The sequence below is a fragment of the Maniola hyperantus genome, chromosome Z (genome assembly GCF_902806685.2).
Source record: "Maniola hyperantus chromosome Z, iAphHyp1.2, whole genome shotgun sequence".
In the NCBI taxonomy this organism is placed as follows: domain Eukaryota; kingdom Metazoa; phylum Arthropoda; class Insecta; order Lepidoptera; family Nymphalidae; genus Maniola; species Maniola hyperantus.
This window is the reverse complement of record NC_048564.1, coordinates 8,563,754-8,591,719: the sequence shown is the minus strand read 5'-3', so window position 1 is coordinate 8,591,719 and position 27,966 is coordinate 8,563,754. Positions and strand designations below refer to the sequence as shown.

Here is a 27,966-nt window from a genome sequence, read left to right as displayed (position 1 = left end):
TCAAGCACTGGTAATTTAAACCTACCCAAAATATTCAATATAAATTTCATCGTTTTCTGTTGTGTGTGTTTACTTGTAATTTACTTATTTATCCATACTCCATACTAATATTATAAATGCGAAAGTGTGTATGTCTGTCTGTCTGTCTGCTTTTCACGGCCCAACACCTAAACCGATCTTGATGAAATTTGTTACAAAGTCAGCTTACATCCCGGGGAAGGACATATGCTATTTTTTATCTTGGAAAATCAGAGTTCAAACGGAATTTCAAGAAACTTAAATCCACACGGACGAAGTCGTGGGTTATTTTATAAAATCTTGTGGATAAAATTCAACCGTGTTTATGTAACCGTGGTGAGTAACCCCTTTTATCGCTTAGCATAGGTATTTAAGAAAATTCGAATGTGTCGAGTGTGGACGTAATGTCGAGTACCTATAGGTATGCTCTTTATGAAGTAGGTAGGTAAGTATCTGCGAGGGGACCCAGTTAACTAAATTACATAAGATGAAGTGTTGACTGTAAAATATTGCTTCTATAGAGCAAAGGGCTCAATGAAACGCTGAGTAGGTATATACTACGTTACATAATTTTCTCGTTATTTATAAGTTCATAGAGACTATACATATAAGGAAGATAGCCAAACTGGTAACTCTACAGGATAGTTCCGAGATAATATACTACTTACTTATTTATAAAAGCAAGACGTACTTGTACCTCTATACATACTTAATATGTAATATATTATGTTAAGTTTGCAAGCCGAAGACCGATTTGAGTATTTTTTTCGATAAGGAATATACAACTATATAGAACACTAATTTGTTGGAACTAAGGAACTGTGGATTGTAAATAATAATTATAAACTTATATTAAAACTTAAAATGAAAATTATTTTCAAATAACTTAGGTACATGTAAATAACTATTTTCTGTATCCTTTTCAAAATTTTAGGCTTAGTTGTTTCGGAGATAAGAAAATACAGGGATGGCCAATGTTCATCTATTTTCTAAATTACTCATATCTATCTATTACATATCTCTATATATAAAAATGAATCGCTAAATGTGTTGCTGATCGCAAATCTCGAGAACAGCTGAACCGATTTCGCAATTTTTTTTTTAATAATAAGTATTCCTTGAAGTACGAGGATGGTTCTTACGGAGAGAAACGTTTAAAAAATTGTAAGTATTAAAAAAATTAAAAAATAAAGAATCGACTGTTAGGCGGTATGAAGTTCGCCGGGTCAGCTAGTTTTCAATTAGGGATTGCAATCCCGCAGCTCACTCAATCCCGCGGGATTGATATGCGGGATTGATGAATCCCGCGCGGGATCCGCGGGATCCCGCATATTTGAAATTATTCACAGTAGTTCAACTTTTTGCCGTTTGTATGTAAGATAAAGTATTAATTTTTTGATCTTATAGGGCTATAAGATCGAAAAATTAATACTTTATCTTATTTAAAATTATGTTATAAAATCGAATTGAAACTACAGGTTTTTGTTTCAAAAATCAAGTATTATTAATTAAACAAGTCTTACATTATGTACGTATTATAACGCCACAGACCTTTACCAAGTTGATTGTCGTCGCCTTTATTCCCTTTCTCGGAATTCTCAGTTTCATTGGACTTGGACATGATTCATTTATTCGTTACCTGCAAGTATGTATTTAATGTGTACTTGTAAGCAAATGTTCACGCCACATTACGACATATTCCCATTTACGGGCATAATCAGCATATAAAATAGCACAAAACAAAAAATAAATAGAATACATTAATATACTTACGTTAAACGCCGGACGGTGAATACGAAAACACTCTGTCTGTCACATACAGAAACGACGCGCGAAGCGCACGGTGGTCATAATCTATGGTAGTCGGTGAGTCTATGTGTCACTGTGCGAAACGGCAACGTCGTGCTCGAGCCACTCGCTTTCTTACGCAAAACTTCACGAATGTTTTAGCGGTAAATTTAAATTTGCGGGATCCGCGGATCCGCGTTTTGAAGGTGCGGGATCCAGCAGATTAATAAGTGGAGCGGGATCCCGCGGGAATGCCGGATCCCGTTTTGCGGGATTGCAATCCCTATTTTCAATAAATTCACTTATCTCACCTAAGCTTGCCCCGTTTATAGTCCCATATTGAGGTTCTATCAGTTGGTCACATTATTCACATGGCTTTGCAGCAATGTATCTACCTCTTATCTTACTTCCTGTAACGACGACTCTGCCCTTTACGATGTGAAACCAACGGTAAGCCATAAATAAATATTTCCTAGAATCTATACTACAAACAACTTTCATTACTTGCTGGACTCCCAGTGTAAGCTAGCATAAAATAATAGGTTATTTTATAATAATAATAATAATAATTATATTCATTGTTACTATAATTATTGTTGTTGTTTCTGTAATTCATATTTTGTGCCCATCAAAATAATTATAATAATCTAGATGGTGCCCGCGACATCGTCCGCGTAAATTTTGGTTTTTTAAATTCCGTGGGAGCTCTTGTATTTTTTGGGATAAAAGTATTTTAAAGTTTATTTTAAATTTATAAAGTTGCCTTTATACATTTCCAGTGTACCAAATTTCTTACAAATCGGTTAAACGGATGGTTCTTTAATAATTCCGTGGGACCTCTTGATTTTCCGGGATTAAAAGTAGCCTATCTCCTTTCCCGGGATGTAAGCTAACTCTGTACTAAATTTCATCAAAATCGATTAAACGGTTGGGCCGTGAAAAGCTAGCAGACAGTCATATAGTCAGATAGATAGACAGACACACTTTCACATTTAGAATATTAGTATGGAAGTATGGATGGATATTGATAAGTTCCTACCAAATTTTGATCAAGGCCATTAATAAAATAAAGTTTTTAGTACTAACACACTCTCCGAATAGTAAAAAAAACCAGTTAGCGTATTGTATAAGACTTGTAACTTTTTAGCATAGCAATTATCAATAACAGCGTATTAATTTATTCTCTGTGGCTATTACTCAAGCTTTCTCAAGGAACACATTTATGTAATTGCTGACATCATATTTTCGTCGTCGTCGCAAGCATTATTCGGTATTTGACAATTGACCCGAGGCCTATAATCAAGGGAACATTCATGAGTGAAAGGTACGAAGGAGCACGATGATAATAAACAGAGAGGTGCCATAAACTAGAGGCAGCGATGTCCCGCAAAATGGCCTCAATCTAATTGGTGTACAGATTTTATTTCATTTTCTGACTATGGCAAATCAAAATAATTGAAACAATATCATTTGCCTACCTTACAGCTGGTTGGTTAACAGCAGTGATATCACTGTTAGAGGTTTTATAGTGAAATGACTAATTTTAGGTAAGTAACTTAGTGGCAAAATTTAAACTATCGAACTGCAATTGGTAACCCAATTTGTATACTCATTCAATCATAGACTTATATGCCATTTATATCCACGCATTCAATTTAAATTTTGTAGATTCACCATCGGGGTCAAACTAGAAAAGGGCAAAATGAAACAAAAAACAATTTTTATTTTTTTATTTTTTTTATTCAGATACAAGTGAGCCCTTGACTGCAATCTCACCTGGTGGTAAGTGATGATGCAGTGTAAGATGGTAGCGGGCTAACCTGGAATGGGTATCGCAGTTTTTTATTAAACCCATACCACTTTGGTTTCTACACGGCATCGTACAGGAACACTAAATCGCTTGGCGGCACGGCTTTGCCTTTAGGGTGGTAACTAGCCACGGCCGAAGCATCCCACCAGACCAGACCAGAAATTTAGAAATTATAAAATTCCAAACCCCTGCCAAGAATCGAACCCGGGACCTCCCGCTAATAAGACAACAGCGCTTACCACTGCGCCAGGGAGGTAGTCATACACATTACATTGCGGAATAATTGCATATTTTGGAAGTATAATGGTTAATTAGATACCTAGGTATTAATTTATTATTTATTCGTATGAGACTATTTCCAATAAAATTATTGTAGCTCGAAAGCTAGAAAGAGGTATGATAATTTGAAAGTGGAAGAAAATGATAATCAAACATATGATTGCTAATAGCCGAACACCTTATTTGTCACAACACAAGAACAAGATAAAAACATGAAAACTGAATAATAAAATTAATGAAATAATCGTTATGTACCTAATCAGGGTTTTAAAAAAAACCCAGTCAAGTGCGAGTTGGACTCACACGCGAAGGGTTCTGTACCATCGTACAAAAAACAACACTTTTTTTGTAATGTATAACTCACTACATATTCATGGTTTTCAGATTTTTCCTTTTACTTGAGCTAAGTATAAGGTATTGCTACCTGCCAAATCATTCTTTCATGATTCTAGATCAACGGGAACTGCCCTATAGATTTTGATTCTCCTTACGGGTCTTGGCAGACACGACAGACAGACAGACAACGAAGTATTATAATGTGGGTAACGGGGTACCACGATTAATTTGATGATTTTCTTTGTCGATATTTCTACCTAGTTGCAGTTGCATGGGTCATAGTCACGACGGGACGAGTCACGTGCAACTAATATCAAAATCGTTTATAACACTTTTTTAACGGCAAGGAAACCTGCATGCCTGAGTGTTTTCTATAATGTTCTCAAAGGTGTGAGAAGTCTGCCAATCCGCACTTGGCTAGCTTGGTGGATTATAACCAGACTATAAGAGAGTAGTAATTAGAGATGGCGATGTGTACAGTAATAAAGCCGCTCCTTTGGCCCCGATAAACATTAATACCTACATACATAGTTATGCAGTCGTAATGTTTCAAATTATGCAAAATCCCATTAACTTCTTTTAATTGCATAACATTCACAGATTCTTTTTATAACGCTACAAGCAAGTTAGTGGGTTGGTAGTTGGCCATATACAGATTCTTATGGAAATATTTTTTGTTACGGAGATGGACTGTCTGAATGAGAGTGTATCATTTCCCAATACACATCCGCTGAAAAAAAAACCGGCTAAATGCGAGTCAGCCAGTAAAGTTTTTTAACACTAGACGACATGGCCTTAGGGCAAAGGCAACAAAATGTCAATATCGATACGAGAGGCAACTAGCGGCATATATCGGGTTCAGTTATATTTTCTGTGGTTGCCAGTCTTCAGTCCTCAATATGACAGGGAGCCAGATGGACTTGGGTTCCCAGAGAACAATCAATCAATTACTAGGTCTCTCACCATCGTCCCAACTAATTCCTACCAGCTCGATGAGCGCAGGTCTATTTATGGTGGCAAGAGCTTTTTTGATCGTACCTATCATTAAGAAAACCCTTACAGAACCATACTGAAAAGGGCTACCAGCGTTTCTTTGGCGAGAGAGTTCATGCATTAAATTTCTGTTCCTTTCAAAATATTGTAAAGATTTTTGCATAAGGCTAAATTACACATCTTTTTCTTGATACCCATCACCTTCCCATCAGTCAGAACAATGTTGAATGACAATGGTTTATAATAAGTTCAAGTACGTGTTCGTGTTTTTCTCACGATATTTACAGAATACATTACACATAGTCGTCGCATAAAATATGTATAATGACACCACTGTTTTCCACATCTTTATAAAGTGTGTACATCAAAAACTACTACATGGGGCTATTTCAGAGGTGGCGACTACATTTCAGATATTTTAAATGTGTGCGTGTACCTCATAATGAGACTGTGCTAGGCAAGGCACGCTATACTTAACGTAGGCTGGAAGATATCAAAATCATCAGTCAATCTCAAAATTTTACATGTTAATAAAACAATAAAACTTTCATCATCATCATCATCCTTATCAAGCGATAGACGCTCACTCCTGGACATATGCCTCTTGTAGGGACTTCCACACGCACCAGTCTTGTGCCGCCTGAATCCAGTGACTCTTTGCTACTCGTTTGATGTCTTCTGTCCACATTGTGGGAGGTCTTCCAACGCCATGCTTTCCGGTGCGAGTTCGCCATTCTAGCACCTTGGGATCCCAATGTCTACCGGTTTTTCAAGCTTACTTCAGCTTCGCTACCCGTTGAGCTATATCGGTCACTCTGGTTCTTCTACTGATCTCCTCATTTTTTCTTTGATCATGTTGAGAAATACTAAAATAATACTTTCCTTTTTATTTGTTCAAAAAAAATAATTATACCTACCTACACTTAAAACTTTTTGTCTTTAAAAACTAAGTAGTATATTAAACCTATTTATTGCAATTTCAATGGGTTAAAGAACATAGTCCTTCAAAGTCGGCTATGCATTTATATAATATGTACTATAGGTCCGCATGGCGGTGATAATAAACACTTCACTTCAGGAATCCGCCTGCACGTTTTTCCCAAAGTTCCCAATCCGAAATTTAGGTAGGTCCTATATTAATTGTCACTCGTCTTTTACAATACATCTCTAAGTCATTTGTTTTTTTTCCCACATGTACATAAATAGGTACCTATCTAATCTTCAAAGTAACAGGTTTATTATACCTACTTACTTTATCTTGTAGGTCAGTACACTTCTATAACCTCTTTACACAATTTTGGGTGTGAGCCCTAGGGCTCACTCTCAAGTTGAGCTTCACGCCAGTTTGCTGGTCCGCAGTAGCGCTGTACGCAGCATATTCAATCTGAAACTAAAAAAAGAAAGGTTCATTATTAGTAATATACGCTGATACATGTTATTGACCTGTGCGTGCGTCTTTCTCATGCCCTTCTGCACTCAAATTTCAACAGCGCGTGATTTATAAAAGAAACCCATAATTAATCTTCCCTACTGAGCAGCTTTAATTATAATGTAACGAGAATCGAAATAACTAATTTCAATTCTCGAGTGATAAGTATACGAATGTGTACAGGCTCATGGTTCTGAGAGATCCCAACGATGTTGAATAAAGGAAGCAACAACTTGCATATCGATGTACCACTGTAGTAGCGTCGCATCACTCACCCCTTTGGGCCAATTATGATTCAGGTGTAACTATTGGCTTTGTTATAGCGTTCCAGTCTTAGGCCTTAGGCCTTGTTATAAATTCACATTAAATCCTATAAGGTGAATAAACTATACAAAAAATTGTAAAATAAATAAATCTAGTTTAGTATCAAATTAAAAAAATAATGAGAATTCCGACAATAGAGTTTAAAGGTTATCTTTACTAATAATAACGTGTGCAAGAGGTAGTTTGCTAACTATTGCATTAGTGTCATCAAGACCATGGCAATCTCAAATAAATGAGTATGTAAAAGAAATGATAATAATATATTTTTAATCAAAGTCTAATGAAATTAATATTATCACGTTCACTTAAAAACCTACACAAGGTTTACAATTAATGTGATGGTTTACATGTTTTAAATATTGTGTAATTTATTCCGGAGATTTTCATTAGCATATAAATAGACAAAACTTCATTGTATTTTTCATACAATATTTATATATTCCAGATTCAGTGGCGAATGTTATATTATTAAAAGTATTATTTAAATTATTAGAACTTCCTTCCAGCTTTTGTCTGTAATAACATAATATTATCACAGTTATTTTGTTGGTATAAAAAGTGTATTTTCCGGGGTATAATCGCTTTGAAATATTTTGAGGTTTTGCGATTGAACATGATACATCTTTATATATATGTTTCTTGTGATAAAAGGTAAAATGATTCTTAATTTTGCTTTTTGATAATTTCAATTTAAATTATTATATATTTAAGTATAATGATAAATAATTTATTAATCATAATGACATACAATTCTATTAAATAAACTTAGATCTAAATTAAAAGTACTTAAAAATATTAAAATAAAACATACAAAACTTAAATAAACCTTACCAACTTAACATTAAACGTCGTCAAAAAGTCCGCCCCTGGTTGCCCCTGGGCCAAAGGTGCCCAGGGGCAACTCGTTTTTGTATATATTACGCAAAACCTAAATCCACCCGTACAAAATCGCAAGCATCGGGTACTGATATTATTTTATATTATAATATCACTAACTGCTATATGTTGATTTTCGATCTTAGTATAGCCAATAAAAGATAATATTTCGTGTTGCTAGTTTAATAATAACCAAGATGTTTACGGTACAGTAGATATAAAAGGTAATAATTGATGGTGGGATCCTATCAATATAACATTTATTTGGTCAAGAAATTGATCTCCTTTCATAACTGCTCTCATAGTAGCTAGTTACGCAAGCGGCTTTCTTTGTAAATGCCACAAGTTCAGCAAATACCAACGAGCAATAAACTGTCCGAATCGCATTACATTTAATAGAATTGATATGAATAAAAACTAGCCAAGTGTGACTCGGGCCTACCCATTTTAGGGTTCCGTACATAATTATAAACAACATATTATTTTGTGGGTGTACGAAATATTTCATTTCCGAACTAATCAATTCCGAAATAAAACATGAATGAAACAAACCGTGAATGAAAAACTCAAAATTGTTTTGTGTTTTTTTTTCTTTTTTTTATTGATTCTTCTTCACAGCTTACAAATTATATAACTGTATGAATCGTTGACTTTGTATGTCGTACTTAAACTTTTTTATCAGGGGGCACGGTAGTGGCCCCGCCAAGACGAGCCAAACTAAAGGACGGGGCACTACGTAACTTTTCTCGAAGTGTGTCGTCGTATTTTCGAGCAGTCATTAATTTTACCCACGATTATTTACAACTGTCAAAAAATATTACTATTATATGGTTATATCACGTATGTATATCCATCGGGCACATTATCTCGATAAGATTGGAGAACTACACCTACAGAATAACAAACGTAGGTATTAACGCACAGTGATTGTACCCAATCTCTGTGCATTTCTAAATAAATCCTCATTGCAAACACCGTTCAATCACGTCCCTCTTCTATTTAACGTACATACTACATACCTATTCTAAGTTTTTGCGTAACAGTTGTACATATACGTGCACTGTATTGTATATGTACCTACGTAAGTATATCGTTCTTAGATGGCCGATGAAATATTTTGAACACAATAAATCACCTCATAAGTATGATGTAAGAAAAAAAATTAACTAGTCGCTTCCCCGTCAGTTGTATGACAAGTAATTTGAATCGAATTATATCACCCTATTCGCATGATGTTATACTATTATGTATTCCACCTGGATGTAATGTATAAATACATTATCTTGATATAAGACAATATAATCACAACACAAGGAAATCATATTATTATAATCGCGGAAAATCACTTTGACACCATTGTGTTATAGCTAAATCATTCTGCATACAATAAACGCATCAGATACCAATGAAAAGACTCAACATTGTGAACTCAAGATATTAGATTAAATCCATATATTAATACAAATTCGAAAGTATGTCTGCCTGTCTGTCTGTCAGCTTTTCACAGCCTATCCGTTTAACCGATTTTGACGAAAAGGATAAAAATAGCTTGCATTTCGGGCATCTAGGCTACTTTTTAGTCGGAGAATCAAGGAGTTCACACTCGATTTTCAAAACATAAATCCACACCGAAAAGTTACAGGCATCATCTAATAACTGTTTAATACAATGATACATTTTCTGTAATTTGCCGGTTTCACGGCCCAATCCCTGAATTGAATTTGATAAATAGAATAGATGAACAGAATGCTTTTATTTCTTATCCCGGGAAAATAAAAGTTTTCTTCCGGAATTATTAAAAATCTCAATCCCCGCGAAGTTACGGTTACGGGCATCATCTGGTAGTGATGCTCATAAATAAATATTGGAAAAACAGACCGACAAGAAAGCAAGTTAATAAAAATCTATACAAAAATTAAAAAAACAACATTAAATTAAAACTAGAATAAAGTAAATTAAAACATCACCGAGACCACCGCAGCGAGGCTCTGTACCCAAGATGCTGGCAGCATTACACCTTTGGATGGCCAAACCAATTATTTGATCAAGGTAGCTGCCAGCTCTCGGGTCCCCGGTTGACTCGATAACCCTTTTTGAAAATTCCTCAAAAAGAGCTCGAGCCCCGGGCCCCACGGCCCCAAGGTCTCCACGCCAAAAGGCACGACTAAGAGGCTCCCGTCGAGGCTTCAATATTTGCGCCTCTTGGCCTGTTCGGCGCTGATGGCCGCTGCACCCGCATAAGTTAATAAAAACATGTTAATATGCATGGATTTTTTTTTTACTTTGGTTAGTAGTTAATAGCTGTTATTAATTATTGTTTTGTAACTACACCTAAAACTCGTGATTCTATTAACTTACACAATAAAAATATGTTAAACGCCTAACCACCATAAGAATTTCAGCTCAATTTACATATGGCGCCATATTATGCAACAGTATTGGTTTTATTGTAAAAATATGCATAACGACGTCTCAGAATATTTTATGCTTAGGTAGTCTAGTCGTGTGATTTCTTACTTGAATAATATCGCTAATCAATTCTGCCTTTGCTTGAGTTTATTTGGTGGTTTAATATACTCTTTTTACACGACTGCTTAATCTAAATATATAAAAGGAAAATGTGACTGACTGACTGACTGACTAACTAACTGCCTGAATGACTGACTAAATGACTGATTGACTGACTGACTGACAGATCTATTAACGCACAGCTCAAACTACTGGACGGATCGGGCTGACATTTGGCATGCAGATAGCTATTAGGACGTAGGCATCCGCTAAGAAAGGATTTTCGAAAATTCATCCCTCAAGGGGGTGAAATAGGGGTTTGAAATTTGTGTAGTCCACTCGGACGAAGTCGCTGGCAAAAGCTAGTTATATGTAAGTAGGTATTAGGTATATGTGAGTTTCTTTTTCCACCATAACTTTAAAATTCCTGAACAGGTTGCGATGTATGGAGTATCTTTAGAATCCTACATCATCCCGAGATCATAGCTATAATTTTTTGAAAAAATTATGGCGCCATTCTTAAATGTGAATAAAGTCTTTGATCACTCAGTTAGCGAATCACTCCACTGGTCTATCGATAAAGAAGTTTCAAATGTGGAATCTAAATTATAACAATGAATAGATTGCGTAGCATCAATTGAAATATTGAAAAGCTATTTTTATAAAAAAACAGTTTTCTTATATGTAGTCTCCACTTTGAAATCCTATATTTTCTGTTATGGAAACCTATCAGGAAACAGAATTGATTACATAGAATTATGCATACGATTTTACATTAAGTAAATACAATGAAATGCTATACAAATAAATCATCAAAAAAATCCGAGTTGTTAATTAGTGTCACAAAAATTAGTAGTAGTATTATATTACGTGCTCGTATAGAAAAGTAGGTTAATTTTCGGGTTAAACGTCATGACGCAACAGTAAGTAGGTAGGTTCTGTGTTAAAGGATCCTTAACAGGTACTTTCTAAACAAAACCACGACATGTTACGTCCATTGTGTAAGTGTGAGGCGTAAAGGTGTGTTCAAAATAATAACAAATGTTGTATAGAAGCAGGCGTTGCTTTGCGGAAATCCATGATATACAATTAACCAAAAGCTTAGTTTGCTATAATCCGCTGAGACAGGTCGAACCTGTATGGTGCAAAATGTAATATGCAGCATGCGACATGCACCGTCCGCGCTCCCAATGCTAAACATGCAGGAAAAACCAGCCACCAAGCAAGCAATACGCACCACCACACAAACCCCATAACACACTCGACGACAAAGTTTGACTTTGCATTTGTGGATTGTAAGGTCTACATCTACTGAGAATGCTCCGGTGTCGGGGCGAAACATGCGTCGAGTGTGTTTTGGGATTTGTGTGGTGCTGCGTGGTAGTGGTGCGTATTGCTTGCTTAGTGGCTGGTTTTTCCTGCATGTTTAGCAGAGGGAGGGCGGGTGGTGCATGTTGCATTCCGCATATTGCACCATACTGATTTGATCGGTTTCAGCGGATCATAGCAAATTAAACTTTTGGTTCATTGTAAATAACAAATGTGTCATCACCTGTAAATTTGTTGTCTACCACTTGCACGGAATTTCCTTTATTACTAAAAAAATTGCAATTTCCAACAGGATAGTAATAGAAATTGGTGGACAGTTTCATACTGCTGACGAGGTTTTTAAGTGAATACTAACATCAATTCGGTTTTGTTAGATACACGATTAAGTATAATAATATTTTGATTTATCACTATTTTTTTCACGACTTACACGATATTATTAATATTCTGACTTATTTTTTAGGGTTTCGTACCTCAAAAAGAAAAAAGGAACTCTTATAGGATCACTTTGTTTGTCTGTCTGTCTTTCCGTCCGTCTGTCGTGTCTGTAAAGAAAACTACTTATATAGGGTACTTCCAAGTTCCCATTGACTTAGAATCATGAAATTTGGTATCTTTCAGTTTTTATAAAATAACCAAGGTCGGGCATGCGCTGGCGTAAGTACATAAGATAAATTCAACCATTCATTAATAGGTATCTGCAATTCTAGATGACCAATTCTAGATTAAGAGGACCAATCTGTTATATCGATATATTACGGATTGGTCATCGTAAAAGGTAGCTCAGTTTGTCTAATTAAGATTTTTTATTTCTGCACCCGTAAAGTACAATTTTCTACATAAGACGGCTTACCTGATCAATGAATTTACGTATGCGAGTATGTATAACCTTGGCCTGCTTAGGTCAATAACCAATAATTTATATTATGTTATGATTGCAGAATGTTTTGTTATTTTGCGCGCGTCATGAATTTCTGAGAGCTGTACTATGACTGCGCAGATGATGTAAAATATTGGAACTGGGCTAAGTAAATAAATAAAATAAGAAACTTCAAAGGACTATGAACCTTATAAGTTAATCGTAGCCTTACAGTATAGAGTACCTAGCTAGCTTAAGCATAAAATTATAATAATAATATTATTATGTAATTAGTTGCCCCCATTGATTTGTTGCCCCACCCTGATGTCTTACATAATACTTACTCCATGGATAAATGCGATCCACATTATTACAAAACTTAAAAGCTTTTCTTGTGCTAATGAAAACATAAATGAATAGGGTCTCGGACTTTTTTTTAACGCTGGGAAATGTGTTTACGGATCCCCCCTCCAGGAAGCCAGCCAACCAACTGGAGGGAAGGCATGTGGGACTCGCCGGCCGAGAGGCGACCGAAATACCCACTAAAACCCAGCGGCGCTCTTGCGCGTCGCCTGGTGACTGGGTCACGGGAACGCCGAAGCAAACCACCGCGACCCAGCCAGCGACATCCGCCGAGGCAGACCCTCCAACGGGGACCCCGCTCACGAGGTCTCCACACTGCGCGTCCGAGGCGCACCGACAAAGTGCGTGCGCCTCCTGACCCGGGGACCCAACGGGCGACAACTGCAGACTCCGCGCACGTCGCCCGCGTCCCATCCTCCGCCTCGTCACTGTGCTCTCTGCTAGTCAGAGGGACACGCGGAGAAACCTCCCCCCTACCAGGTCATTAGCCATGTTACCGGGGTGCACCGGCCCGAATACTGCTCTTCCCCTCGGATGCCCGATGCATCCAAAAGGGACTAGCAGCACCCAGGTACACTGGGACGTTACTGGCTGGCACCCCATAGGGTCTAGGACTGTTTTATGAAAAGTATCTCAGCCTATTGCTTACTAACTAAAATGCTGCTAAAATATTTTCTCGCAGAAATTACCCTATTTTTATATTAAAAAATTGAAAAATATTTGTCGTTTATGTCGTTGAGGAGTTCCATCCTCCAGCTTATAAATTATTCAACAAATCTATACTAAATTGATTTATTTCTTTTGATTGACTTATTATACCTAATTTGTATAACTACATTATTAAAAACTGTGGTTTATAAATATCAAGATTTTGTGAAAAAAATTGGAATTCATGTGAAATATTATAGAAAAATTAGTAATCAGATCAGGTATGCCTCAACCTTGAACATAGTATCCCAATCTTTCACATTAAAATTTAAAAAAAATGTAATGCCCAAAGTTTATCTTATCCGCGTAGATTAGTGTGTATTGTATCAAGCTTTTTGTTGGTGTGTTTGCAAGAATTTTGCACCTATATGATAATACGAGAAAAAGTGTCATGTGAAGTGTACTCAAGTCAAACAATTGACGTCGTATCGAGGAATCTGTTTATTGATGGATTGTTTCTGTTATGGCAATAATTGCTAAATGTAAATTTTATCTAAGTACTTCCGGAAAAACAGTAGATAATAATATGTCAGCTTACTATAGGGAGTTGATAGCCGAAAAAATAATAAATACATCAACTCACGTGCTAGTAATTAATTATAATACTAAGTACGTCATAAGTACGTTGTTCAAAAAGTAATGAGAATGTCATATTTGACCATAGTACTTAACATATAATACATATCTACATTTCCATTCCTTCCCTATTATAACAGGTTTGATTTCAGTATAAAAATGAATTGGTAGGTGCCTAAATTTCTAAGTGCAATTCAGTACGGGTTCAATTATTATCATTCAGAATATGACGAACGTTTATGAGGAAGGTTTATTATACATATATTATATATTGTATAAGTCCCACAAATTGCTATTGTGCTGGAATGCATGTCTCATAAACATCGAAATGACGTAATTTTGACGTCAGCCGAAATAAAAATATTGAAAAATATACCATCAGCTTGAAAATTCAGTCTACTGCTGACGTCAATAAAATGGGGGCCACGCGCATTAGCAAATTGCGGGACTTATACTTGACAACTATCATTTGCGTTTAGCAAAAGGTTTTATAAATCTACTCTATGGTAAATATTTTTACACTCATGTTTTTTAAAAACTCACTCAACTTGAGTATAGCCACTTTTAAATGTAGGTACGTATTGCCGCGAGCTACCTTTTATTATGTAACGATAGAAAATACCTAGTTGTATTACAAAACTTATATTTTTGATTCATTAAAACCTGCAAGTCATCGCATGTAAGCTGACCGTGACACTTATTACAGTGCCTGGTGATTTCTTTTTTTTATATTTGCTTTACTATTTACGATCATCATGACTTTTTCAGACATAAGTTATATACACATTTAGAAAAACTTGTCCTGACTGGCTGAACTATCAACGCACATCATGGTCTACCCATCGCCCGCTCACTACAGGGCACGGGTCTCCTCTCAGAGTGAGCAAGCTTTTGGCCATAGTCTACCACGCTGGCCATGTGCGTGTTGGTAGACTTCACTTTGAGAACATTATGGAGAACTCTCAGGCATGCAGGTTTCCTCACCGTTTAAGCAAGTGATATTTAATTAATTTAAACGTACATAACTCCAAAAAGTTAGAGGTGCGTGCCCGGGATCGATCCCCCGACCTCCGATTAGAAGGCGGACGTCCTAACCACTAGGCTATTACAGCTGCCTAGACAATCGCAGCTGCATCAACGCACAACCATAGAAATATTAATTACCACCTAAATTAATATTTCTATGCGCACGGCTTATGTCATGGAATTAGAAATTTTGACTAGGTTTCTTTTATGACGTAGGTATGAATCATTAAAAAAGGTATTTTGAAATTTCAACCCTAGGCGGTTAAATAGGGGATGAAAGAGATGGAGATGAGAATCAAGAAGATTTACATCCATGAAAATTTTGCTTCTGATTAATAAAATTAATGAAGAAATACGTGTTTCATGATTTTTGGAACTTCCATACCTCACTGTTTTACAAAAACTCCCCTCGAGCGGAACCGGGGTGGCTCAGCTAGTATCTCGTACGTAAGTGATGAGGATGGACGTCCTCTTTGTGACTTTCTCGGTAGGAATGGCGTTCCGAACCAGTGGTAAATTATTTGACGATCCAAAAGCACTTGCAATAGTTTACTTGAATAAAATGTTATATTCTTTTCTATTCTATTCTACAAGGCGGAAAGAACCCATCCAGTTACCGACTTGGATCAACAAACGATAGATATGCTGTTGCAACTAGGCCACACCACCCGCAAGGCAGCAATAAAAGGCAGGCATTTCGAAAACAGACATATTTGCAGACTACTTATCTATTACAAGCCCACAACAAAGTGTGGATACTTGGCCATTTAAATTTCATAATCTTTGTTCTCAAACGACGTCATAATTCGCAACGGCAAGTTGATGAAGCCGCACTAACTACTTTCTCTGGTCACCGGCCTTTGACCCCATGTGGAGATGATCCACCTGATCATGCAATTTCCGCGATCCGCGTTTCCTATGATAATAGACTGCTGTAACTTGCAAAAAGACTAACAGCTTACTCCGCGTCTTCCTTGTCTGGAAATGGAATCTTAATTCAGTTATTTTTAACTCCCGACCATCCCCCGACCCAAAAAGAGGGTTGCTATAAGTTTGACGTGTGTATCTGTCTGTCTCTGTATCTGTGTGTCTGTGTGTCTATGTATGTTTGTGTATCTATGTTTCTGTCTATGCATCGTAGCTCCTAAACGAATAAACCGATTTTGAATAATTTTTTTTTTAGTTTGAAAGGTGGATTGATAGAGAGTGTTTTAAGCTATAATTCAACAAAATCTTTTTAGCCGTTTGAACATTATAAGCTCTTTTCTAGTTTTCTTATTAGTAGTAACGAGCCAAATTCTAATAATGCGACGCATTAGCCTCGTAGTATTGAGGAATTTTGGACGAGAAGACATCTGGAAGTTACCCAGCCGAGTTGGATTTGGTGGTTAACCTCTTTTTCAAAATTGGACCTACCTAGCTGGATCGTGTGTTCCGTGTGTGTTGTACGACTATGTACCTACTGAATGTAGGTACATAGTCGTCTACAATTATTAAGAGTGCAGATCTCTCAACCCTCAACGATCACTGTGAGGGGTGGTATACTTACATTTTATTAGTCATGGGATATAATTCGGAATTTATTTGTGTAGTATGGAAACTATATCTAGTTTACTATATGCATAATTTGTATCGTTGTTTTCACACCATCTCGGTTGCAATGTACGTGTGTAACAAGCCATTCAACTAATAGGTATACTCGTATAATTTTTGACTTATCTTTTGGTTACAGCATCAAAAACGAATATACTTACCTACATAATAGAAACAAACAACTGAAATATTCTACGAAATTAGTACATAAGGTGTAGAAAATAAAGCTTTAACTTAATCTTTTGGCTTTTTGATACTAAAAAGTAAAAAATGGTATGTAGGCGTAGAGATTACTTAATTTAAACCATATGGAACTAATGCTTATACGCGAGTATAGTACGAATGTTGAATGTGTTGTAAAATGAGACTGCGTTAAAATTTTGTATGTATAAGTAGGTGTTCCATTACATAATTATATTACAATACCGACTTTAATGGTATTAAGTAAGTTACAAAAACTTCTACAACATGTATAAGTACCTACCTACTTATAAAAAAAACTGTAACTTTAAGATTTCTGTACAATTTATGTTTTTGTAATCTTTCCTTTTGTGTTTTTGTGTGTACAATATTTTTTTTTTAACCTAATTATTAAGTTTACATGGCGCTATGTGTGACTGTTATGCGCACTTGTTTATTGATATCAGCACGTGTTATGGTGTGTATGTTTTATTTTTTGTAAACTTACAATATGTATGTTTTAAGTGTACCTTATTAAACTAAACCTTATTAAATAAATAAGAGTCATCGTAACATCGTTTATCAATAGAGTCTACTAGACACTAGAATCTCACTAAGAAATTATTTTTCCCGTAACGTAGACACGGTACAGAAAAAATCCACATGCAAAATCTCAGTTTCTAGACCAAGCAATTTCAGCTGTATGTACGTTGATATGTCCATCTGACAGCTTATTCTTTTGTATATGTATACCTATACAAAATAAAAAACTGTATATTATTATGTTAAGATGATATTATCTTGCCATACATAGTACATACAACTATCCACAACGGTGAAGTTATGGCTAACCTACTATTATAATTCGACGATGAAAATTCATCTGTAATACCCGGAAAACTACTTACTAATAATTTACATTTACGTGTGTGGAGTTTTATACGAACGTATAGATTACATAACCGAAATCAAATGCAAAGGGACAAGATAGAACATTTGCGTGTTGAACGCGTGTGCCGCCGCAGCGTGTGAATTATTTTCTTCCGGTTAATATGAAAACTCTAAGAATGGAAATTTCAACGAAGATAATGGTGTAATTATCATCACGTAACATTTCCACAATAACACAAATGCGAAAGTGAGTTTGTCTGTCTTTTTGAAAACGCACTATTGAACGTTTTTTAAAATTAGGGGAACGCAATTTGTACTGTTTGGGTGATCAGAAGGGGTCTTGAAGTGGATGGAACGGGTAACAACAAATCAATTGCGACCAGTCTTACTAAAAGGTAGACTCTTATTATACTTATTAAGCATATTATGATAGAACTTTTTATAAGTGCAGTAAGATTAAGGAGGAATAAATTATAATATAGTACGTAAGCTTTGTAACCTTTATAGAGCGACGTAGTCGCATAAGCGACCAAGCTCTCTAAATAAAGATTAAAAAAAATTAAAATGCATAGTAGTACATAGGTAGGTACATTTTCATATCTTTCATTTTTACAAAAATCGAATAAAGGTTCGTATTTGATTGTTGTAAAACATCGGTACCTACCTAAATTTATTAGCCAGACACCCTTAAACTTTTAAACTTTAAGAGCGATTACGCACTGCACTTGCGTCATCAAAGTTCTCTCCGTTCATCCGCGACAATATTTCGGATGTGCCTCGGATTAAAATCGGACATATTATGACTTAGTTATGTCAAAGATGTCCACTGAATAGCTTGGATTTTAGTGCGTAAGCAATATCCGAGTTTTTTATATTCGTATTTTCACGGACTCTGATCAGATAAGTGCGTAACCGCTGTAAGGGCTTCTGGTAGGAGGTTGCCTCGACACGTGTCTGGAAATGCATTACGTGACTTCTAATACTATTTCGAAGAAAATGTTAAAAAATAAGACTTTTTACTTTGACGTAAGATTTTATACAGTTTTATTACCTGTTATCTCCCAAAGCCACCATGATCCAAACTTCATAGTTGCTGACCATTCCTCCCTGTGTTGGGGACAATACGCAGATAAACTTTCAGCTTTTATATAATAACGAAGGTACGCGCTGATTCTCTCTTTATATGACACTGGGATTCAGGTCTAAATGTGCTGCTATCCCTTCCAAAATGCTCCAGGATGAAAAGGATGGCACGAGATTTAGACGTCTCAATTTAGTTATGTTACAGATTGTGTACAACAGGATTAGCCCCAATATTGTTAGCTTTTACCCGAGTGTATCTAATGGCACTTCTGTATTTGCTTGCATGTGAATCACTTGACGCAGACGCGTTAATTACTGTTCGTGTAGATAGGCAGGTATGGGGTTACTTAACTTTATTTGGACTGCTGTTACATTACGGTGTCGTGGACTGTACTGCTGTTCACCAGATAAACTTAGGTGTAAATTGTAAGGCAATGTAGTGGATCTAAGCTCTTAGCTCCATATTTTATCTTTCTTCTATAAACGGTGTATTTAAAGTTTTTAGGGGGAAGTGGGTCTTTATCTTAAAGTCTTACTACTTGCTGTTTCATCTTTAGTAAAGATGGTACCATTTTGTATTTACAGATTCTTTAAATTTATTCTAAGTAACGTAATCAAAAATATTTTGTAGAGTTAGATAATTATAATGTTTTAGTTAAACCGTTTATAATTGATTAACGAATTTACATATTTGCAGCGTGCAAGAGCCGAATAAGTTATGAGGTTCTGTAATCTCCTCGGCGTTGGTAAATCGTTAACGTCATCCTTCAATCGCGTGGCAAAGATTTTTAGCATAGACCTGGAGAGTGACATAGCCTACTTTTTATCTCGAAAAATCAAAGAGTTCCAACAGGATTTTTAAAAACCTAAATCTAAGCGGTCGAAATCACAGATAGATTGAGTAGATATCCTATATTTTTTAAACCGAGTAGTTAAACATAGTAGTTAGCTATGTTTTCAGGGTTCCGTTTCTCCTGAGAAAAAAGGAACCCTTATACTATAAGGGTTATAAGGCTTATAGGATCACTTCATTGTCCGCCTGTTTGTCTGCACTGTTACGCACTGCACTTCCGTCATCCGAGTTCTATCCGTCATCCAAGATTATCATATAATACCAGCGATTATCTACGACATATGTCATAAGCTCCCAAAACAAAAAGGAACGTATTTTCACGGACTCGGATCGGATGAGTGCGTAACCGCCGTAATGTTCCCGTTATCTACATTGAAGTAGGTCAAGTTCAATTTTGGCGAAATTCGCTTTTTTCTTAACTAAACTTAGTATTCCTTATTCTATTTAAAAAAATATCTCGTATTATTTCCCCATGTTTTCTCGTGTTTTCAAAGACATATGCACCCATTTATCAAGAAATTAATAAAAGATAACGGATGTGAAAGTGCTGAGCAGTCCATCCTTATTATATTATGTACCTACATCGAAGTTCACGAGTTACCCCTAGGTACCCAAAAACATATGCCACTTATCCGTTTCTACGGGTATTGGTATACCACTATATGTTAGGTAGGTACAATGTACATATATATTTTTGTTTCAAAATCACATTTAGTATTTATATATTAATTATGTTTATGTTATTTATTCCGTTCCGTTAACGGGTTCCGTTCTACAGTTGTAATTTTTCGTTATTTCGCACGATAAATCAAAAAATATTATGCATATTTTTTTTGTGATGTAACCACAAATTCACGGTTTTCGGATTTATTCCTTTACTACTTTGCGCTATTAGACCTACCTACATAAGAAATTTCATGATTCTAGGTCAACGGGAAATACCTAACTACCCTATAGGTTTTCTTGATAGACACGACGGACAAACAGACAACAAATTGATCCTATAAAGGTTCTTTTTTTTTTGAGGTACGCCCTAATAATTAAAGTAGGTCGGCCTAATTCATTTCTTAGATAAAGCCCTATTAGCGAAGTATTTCAGTAGGGGTTTTAGTTTAAATATTGAAGTAAAGAACACAATTAAAAAAAATATTGCTGTTTTGCGTTAAATCTCGTTTTTGGAGATAAACGTTCGTCCTTCGTGACCGTCGAAATTAGAAATGAAGGAATCCGTAGAAGAATGTTATTGACTGACATAGCTCAATAAGATACGAAGCATTTACGGAGAGACGTTGGGGTCTCAAGGTGCTTGAATGGTGATCTCGCACCGGAAAATGCAGACTTGGAAGAGCCTTATTTACGGACGGGCGATCTCGAATATATGGGATCCTGTAGACAAGCAGCAGTATGCCCGGAGGACGTATGGGGTCCTGTATCGTAAACGATGAACGATGACTTAAACGCTTTTCAATAAAGCTATTATCATTCTGTCGTAGTACACAGAGCCCAACTACGAGAGCTCTTGCGAAATTGGATGAACTATGAATCTTAAAGGAATATGTGCCGGTATTCAAGGCGGTTCTTCTATTTGATCAACTGAACTTGACCTGTTTGTGTTGACTATTTGATTTGGTATTGCACAGTGTAAGTGGTTAAGCCCTACGATTTTTATGTGTCACACGTTTGGTGTCTTGGAGAACTCTCACGTATGCAGGTTTCTTCACAATGTTTTCCTTTACCGTTAAAACTACTGATAATTTTTTCAACAAAACGATCACTGCGGAATAGTTAGTTAATAGCTGTACTATCTATACCTACTATAAAGAATGCGAATTATATAAATTTGTGTGTATGTGGAGGTTAATCTTCGGGACCACTACACCTCTTTGAAAAATTAGTTTACAAAGTCAAAGCCAAGTGATTTATTCAAAATAGCTAACTACCATTGTACACTTTTTGATTGTCAATTGTTGGATTTGTAAGATAATGATGTGATAATTAATTACGTAAACTTGAAACCAAAGCTACGAGGGTTCCAAACGTGCACAGGTCCATTCCGTACTATTTTAATAGGCTATTATGTTTTTTAGCCCGAGCAAAGTTGAGGCGGGCCGCTAGTTTCGTATATTTGTAAAGAGTCAAATAGCTATCAATTATTATATCATAAGCTATCTTATCATATGATGACAGTCAAGGCGATTTTTATTAGTATTCATAAGAGAACAATTAATTGAATATTAATTACTAGAACTTGGTCACGTTATATAATAATTTTAACCCCGATTGCAAATTTGGTGCTAACAAAAGCCACACTGTGAAATGTATAGAGTTGTTTAAGTTATGTGATTGCACCAATCCATCAATTTAATCCATCAGGTCCCCCGCTTTCCGCCTTCTTCTTGAGGTCATCGTTTGAGCTGGATGAAGGTCATCCTACACTGCACTTACTGGTAAAATGTTTCCAGTTCAGACTACGTCTGCCCCGATGGGCGTCAGCTTTGTGACGAACATGACACTGCGTCTTCTGCTTGATCATTTGAACTGTGTTGGTCTCTTTTGTTCTTCTATGAATTTCTCCGTTTAGGATTTATTTCGAAGAGTGAGTTCGTTCATTGAGTGGTTTTTCGCTTAGGGATAATATTTATATAGATTACTTACTAGCTGGCCCGGCAAACTCCGTACCACCTAACAGTCGATTCTTTAATTTTTTTTAATACTTTAAATTTTTCTCTCCGTAAGAATCAACCTCGTACTTCAAGGAATATTATAAAAAAGAATTAGCGAAATCGGTTCAGCTGTCCTTGAGATTTGCGATCAGCAACACATTCAGTGATTCATTTTTATGTATAGAAAAGAAGATTATTTATTTATATACCTATCCTTATCATCCTAGCTTTTAAGACGGGATACAATAATTTCGTAAGTATTCTGATCGAATTAATTTACAGCTACAACTTCATGGACGAACTGTTGGGGCCGCAAGGCCTACTTTGTCAGCGCATATCCAACGATCGCGATAGTTAAGCACCGTCGACCCCGGTCGGTAACTGGATGAATGACTGACATTTTGTGCCCCAATTTGGCCTTTTTATTTTCTCCGTGCCATCGATCACGGGTATTATCACTAACATCTGATAATACCTAATTACCTACTGTAAAAATCCAAGAGTTGAAATCTCATTCTCATAATAGAGTTGTAAACGGAAAGATCGGGGCGGGGATGCAACTCTTTTCGATTTGATTTTTAGAGTTATTATCAGATGGTAGTAGATAATATAACCGAGACCGACGGCTTGAAGCACTCTTCAAGGCATGTAGAACCCAAAACGGCTGAAGGACCTCAAAAGCTGATCACCCATCTAGATACCTACCATTTTAGTCGATGCATTACTTAACAATAGCAATAGATTGATATATCCCGTAAAAATGACTCCTTACGCACCATTCTAATTCTATGGGTCAACCGTCAAGTCAAAATTACGGTTCACCTTTAAAATAAGGACATGAAATGTAACATAAAAAGTTAAAATGGCGCGTGAGGAGTTAAATTTTAGGCGTTATAATATGCTTTGTCAACCTCGGCCACACATCTTAATTATCTAAACAAACAACAATAACGCGTTCAGGGCTGGTTATATGTAATGAACATTATCAACGTTTGTATTTTAATATTCGGGTAATGTTACAACTAACAGAATCTAACATGCGGCTAGGTGGTATCGATTTCTACCTCATCGGTTCGTTAATAATACCTTTGAACTGTTGGTCCTACCTCTGGTCACGATTGAGAAAACGTCATAAACGATCCTGAGCAAAGGAGTACACACATGAGAGAGGGGCTGGTTGATAAATACACTCGCGCGGGCGTTTCGAAGACAGTCGTGGCAGCGTGCACCTCGCTTTCAAAATGAGGACGCTGGCGATCACGGTGGGTGACATACTAGTGATGTGTTGTTATTTTGCTCATAAGCTAAAAAAAGTGGTTTAAAAACAAAAGTATAAACAATCATAGGTTTAATTATTAGGAAAGTGAGATAAGCTAGAGACAAACTACACCTATACGTTGTTTTTTATAATTAGAACAGTGAATTTGATGATTATCCCTAATTAACAAATAGTAATTCTTGTTTGAAACAAAAAAATGTTTTAAAATAATATCTTGGATTCAATTAACAAATGCTGTGTAGAGTAAGCTTAGCCGCAGCTACACGTACATTTATATTATTTGTACTTGAATGCAAAGTTCTACAGTGTTGTGCCCTTAAAGGTCCTTAGTAATAAACATTTACAGATTGCTTACACATGGCTTACACATACCAAAAATTACAGAAATGTGTATGATATGGGTGTTGCCGGTGCGTCTAATAGTAAAGGCCAAAGGGTTTTAAATTGTTATAAATATTTTTTGGAAACCTCAACATTTAATTATAATCAGTTTTGCTGTTTATAAAACCTATGAAACCATTAAAGATTTTACGAATCAGTACCCTTATTATAAATGCGAAATTGTGTTTGTTTGTTGGTTTGTCCTTCAATCACGTCGCAACGGTGCAACGGATTAACGTGATTTTTTTGCATGGGTTTGAATGAAGACCTGGACAGTGACATGAGTTTCCACGGGATTTCTAAAAAAAACCTATTTCCACGCGGACGAAGTTTTTTTAATTTTTTTATTCAGATACAAGTTAGCCCTTGACTGCAATCTCACCTGGTGGTAAGTGATGATGCAGTCTAAGATGATAGCGGGCTAACCTGGAAGGGGTATGACAGTTTTTATTAAACCCATACATACCCCTTTGGTTTCTACACGGCTACGCCACGGAACGCTAAATCGCTTGGTGGCACGGCTTTGCCGGTAGGGTGGTAACTAGCCACGGCCGAAGCCTCCCACCAGACGAGCATCAGCTAATTTGAAAATAAAAGTGTAACAATGTTTATGTATTCATTTAGCTCATAAATGAAAATTACATATTTTGTATATTTAAATTAAAATGAAGAAAATAGAAGTGGCAAGAGATTATTAACAGTTTTAATTCTGTTCATATTTTTGTAATTGCAACTATGTACAATAACAAGCAGTGGTTAATAGCAAAAAAATATTACGACCCATAATAATTTATAAGTATAACTTTTATTATTGAAAACTTTGTTTAAGTGTGAACAAAAAATAAATATTAAACTTAAATAAACGTTGAATAATTACGCAGTATATGAAATAAGTAGGTGTTTTAAGATAAAATGAGTATTGACTCTACCTATAACTTGTGAAGAATCGTACTTCCGTTTTAAGTGTTAACTTCAACTTTAATTTTTATAATTAATTATTTACGACTAGCTGATGCCCGCAACTTCGACCGCGTGGAATTAGGTGTTTAAAATTCTGTGGGAACTCTTTGATTTTCCGGGGTAAAAAGTAGCCTATGTCACTCTCCAGGTCTTTATCTATACCCATGCAAAAATCACGTCAATCCGTTGCACCGTTGCGACATGATTTAAGGACAAACCAACAAACCAGTAAACCAACAAACAAACACACTTTCGCATTTATAATAAGGGTACTGATACTTATTTTATCTTAGTTCAATTTCTTTCAGTAAATAGTTTCCGTCACAGAAATGTGTTTAAATTTAAATTACTTTTTTTATTTCTCAGCTATGGTTGGCGCTTGCCGTAGTGGCTTCAATAGCCATTCCACTTAAAGATAATCAAGAAAATGTTGAAGTTTCAAGAGATAAACGATCGCCCACTGACTGGCACTCGCCTCCCGAAGGAGTTTGGGAGAAAAAACTTGCATGGAAGGAAGAGTACAAAAAAATTTGGGTCACTAAAAAGCATCTAATTTGGAAACAGGAGTGGAAAAAGGAAAAAGTTGCGAAATGGGTAACAGAAAAAGTTCAACAGTGGCAAGAGAAACAAGTACCAGCATGGAAAGTCATTAAAAAACCGATTTGGAAGGAAATCAAAGTACCTATTTGGCGAGATATCAAGGTCCCCGATGTTAAAAAAGTATACAAGCCAGTTTGGAAGGTCATTCAGGTACCTGTGACGAAAACCATACACGTCCCCGTATGGAATAAAAAGTTCGTCCCCGAATGGGTAAAGGAGGGTGTGCCAGGAGAAAAATACCTAGGCAAGGACGAACACGGGTGGGAATACACGAGTCACGATCTTTGGCGGAAAAAATTGATCTGGAAACCTGTTTGGACAAAATCATTCAAAACAGAGCATAAACAGGAATGGGTAGATGAGAAAAAGTTAGAATGGAAAGAAGAATGGAAAAAAATATGGCGATGGGACAAGAAAAAAGAATGGGCCGTACAGAAAAAAGAGGAATGGGTTGAAGAGAAAGTGCAAATATGGAAGACTGTTAAAACGGAAGTGTGGGTGCCAGTGCAAAAGAAAATTTGGGTTGAAAAATGGCATCAAATAAACGTACCTGTATGGAAAACTACGGAAGTCCCAGCCTGGAAAAAGGTATACAAGCCAGTATGGCAAAAAGTATGGGTTCCTGTTCATCATGAACACCATGAACACCACGAACATCACGAACATCATGAACATCACGAAGAACATGAACACCATGGATGGGATAAGTAGTTTGCTCGGGCTATGTTATTTGTACATATAGAGATAATTACAATGTAGTCGTTTGTTACTTAGTTGTTACCAGTGAGACCCAAAATATTGATGTTGAGTTTTTGTAAATAATGTTATGGATTGTTTTATCTACTAATAATACTGGTAAGTATTTGCCAAGCAAACACTTTAGGCGTACGCTAACGCGAATGCTCTCTTTTACGGCGATTGCGTGAAATTCCGATTTTCCTTTGCGAATGTTGATTTCGTTTTACGTGCGCCTTGGGTGGTTGACTTTTGATGTTGTATTTTAAAAAACATGTTTTACAACATTAAAAGTTAACTATGGCAGAACATGTTACTTACCGAATTATTATTTAAATTAATAGTTAAGGATATTTGAAAATGTCGTTCAGTCATAATTCATTTGATTTTTACAAATGATTTATGATTGCACCATATTCAGTCGTGAAGAGGACTTTGGGATAAATTATTACCCACCTTTGTCCCACTGGATTGTTACCAGTAATTTTGATACGTTTATATCACATATATTTATAAATGATCATTCAAAAGAATTTTACTGTGGACGTTACGGGATAAGATCTTGCACACCTCGGTTAAGCATGGTCAGAAGTAAAAAATATATAAAAGTAAATATGACATAAATTATTATCAAAAAAGATATAATTTGTACTGGAATTAAAACTACTCTGGCCACCACAATCAGAAGCTTGAAAATATACTATATTTGAGTTGAACGAATTGTTCATTTGATCTTATAAATCTTCTAGATTCAAAAACATAGGTTTCTATTTTACAGTGTTACTATAAAATTTCAGTTTTACTATAAAATAGAAATAAATGAATACAAATAAAGTTTTACTGCAATAGAAAATATTTTAGTAGAATTAGGAGTGAATCGCTGTCCACTCCTCTTTTACTGAAATTGAACTGACTAAGAGTTTCTACCGGAAATTGAAGCATCAACATATATAGACTTTTATTGGCATGGTTGAAGGGTATTTAATGACTTTTCATCGCCACAGTTGTTTGAACCAAAAATAATTATTTATGTTTTTATTCGCTGTTAGTTTCATATCCCTGAGGTTAGGTGATTCATTAGTACCACTATGATATAAAGTACAATGTTGTTTTTATATTTCCTTAAAATAAAAGAAGATGAGTACATATTATGCATTTTAATTTCATGTATAAATGTATGGCATTTTACATGAATCAATATAGAACAATCAACCCCAAAATTAACCTATTAGTAGAGATCTACGTTGCTAGCAATAGGTCTAAAATGATTTTATATAAACCATTGATACGCTAATTAGGCAGCGCTGGAATGGGATTATTTGAAATACCAGCGAATACCCAGCGTGTGAAGTATGTGCCTTTGAAGATCACACTTCTAGTAGGTACATCAGCACCCTTATTATAAATGTGAAAGTGTGTTTGTTTGTTGGTTTGTTGGTTTGTCCTTCAATACCGTCGCAACGGTGCAACAGATTAACGTGATTTTTTGCATGGGTATAGATAAAGACCTGGAGAGTGACATAGGC

At 35.9% G+C, this 27,966-nt stretch overlaps 1 protein-coding gene and 1 long non-coding RNA gene across 3 annotated transcripts in view; one reads left to right on the top strand and one right to left on the bottom strand.

The window, feature by feature from the left end:
• Window positions 1-16,322, bottom strand: part of LOC138404521 (uncharacterized) — a 77,960-nt gene extending 61,638 nt beyond the window's left edge. Inside the window, exon 1 of the long non-coding RNA XR_011238441.1 lies at window positions 16,281-16,322. This is a non-coding gene — a long non-coding RNA (uncharacterized lncRNA). The remainder of the gene's footprint in view (window positions 1-16,280) is intronic.
• On the top strand, window positions 176-27,561 carry LOC117995516 (golgin subfamily A member 6-like protein 22). Of its 2 annotated transcripts, none has more exons than XM_069508749.1 (2): window positions 176-354; window positions 25,472-27,561. In XM_069508749.1, the coding sequence occupies exons 1-2, from the start codon at window positions 226-228 to the stop codon at window positions 26,414-26,416; spliced, it is 1,074 nt and encodes a 357-aa protein (XP_069364850.1). In that variant the 5' UTR covers window positions 176-225; the 3' UTR covers window positions 26,417-27,561. The 2 variants fall into 2 exon arrangements, with proteins under 2 accessions (XP_069364850.1, XP_034839414.1); XM_034983523.2 differs by lacking the exon at window positions 176-354 and adding an exon at window positions 23,636-23,747.
• Window positions 27,562-27,966: the final 405 nt, after the last annotated feature.

What these genes read in the sequence shown, in the direction of transcription:
- LOC117995516 (XM_069508749.1), top strand. Translation starts at nt 226, where the DNA reads ATGCTATTTTTTATCTTGGAAAATCAGAGTTCAAACGGAATTTCAAGA. An exon ending in ACCGTGTTTATGTAACCGTG is followed by an intron (nt 355 to 25,471) that starts GTGAGTAACCCC and finishes TTTATTTCTCAG; the next exon opens with CTATGGTTGGCGCTTGCCGT.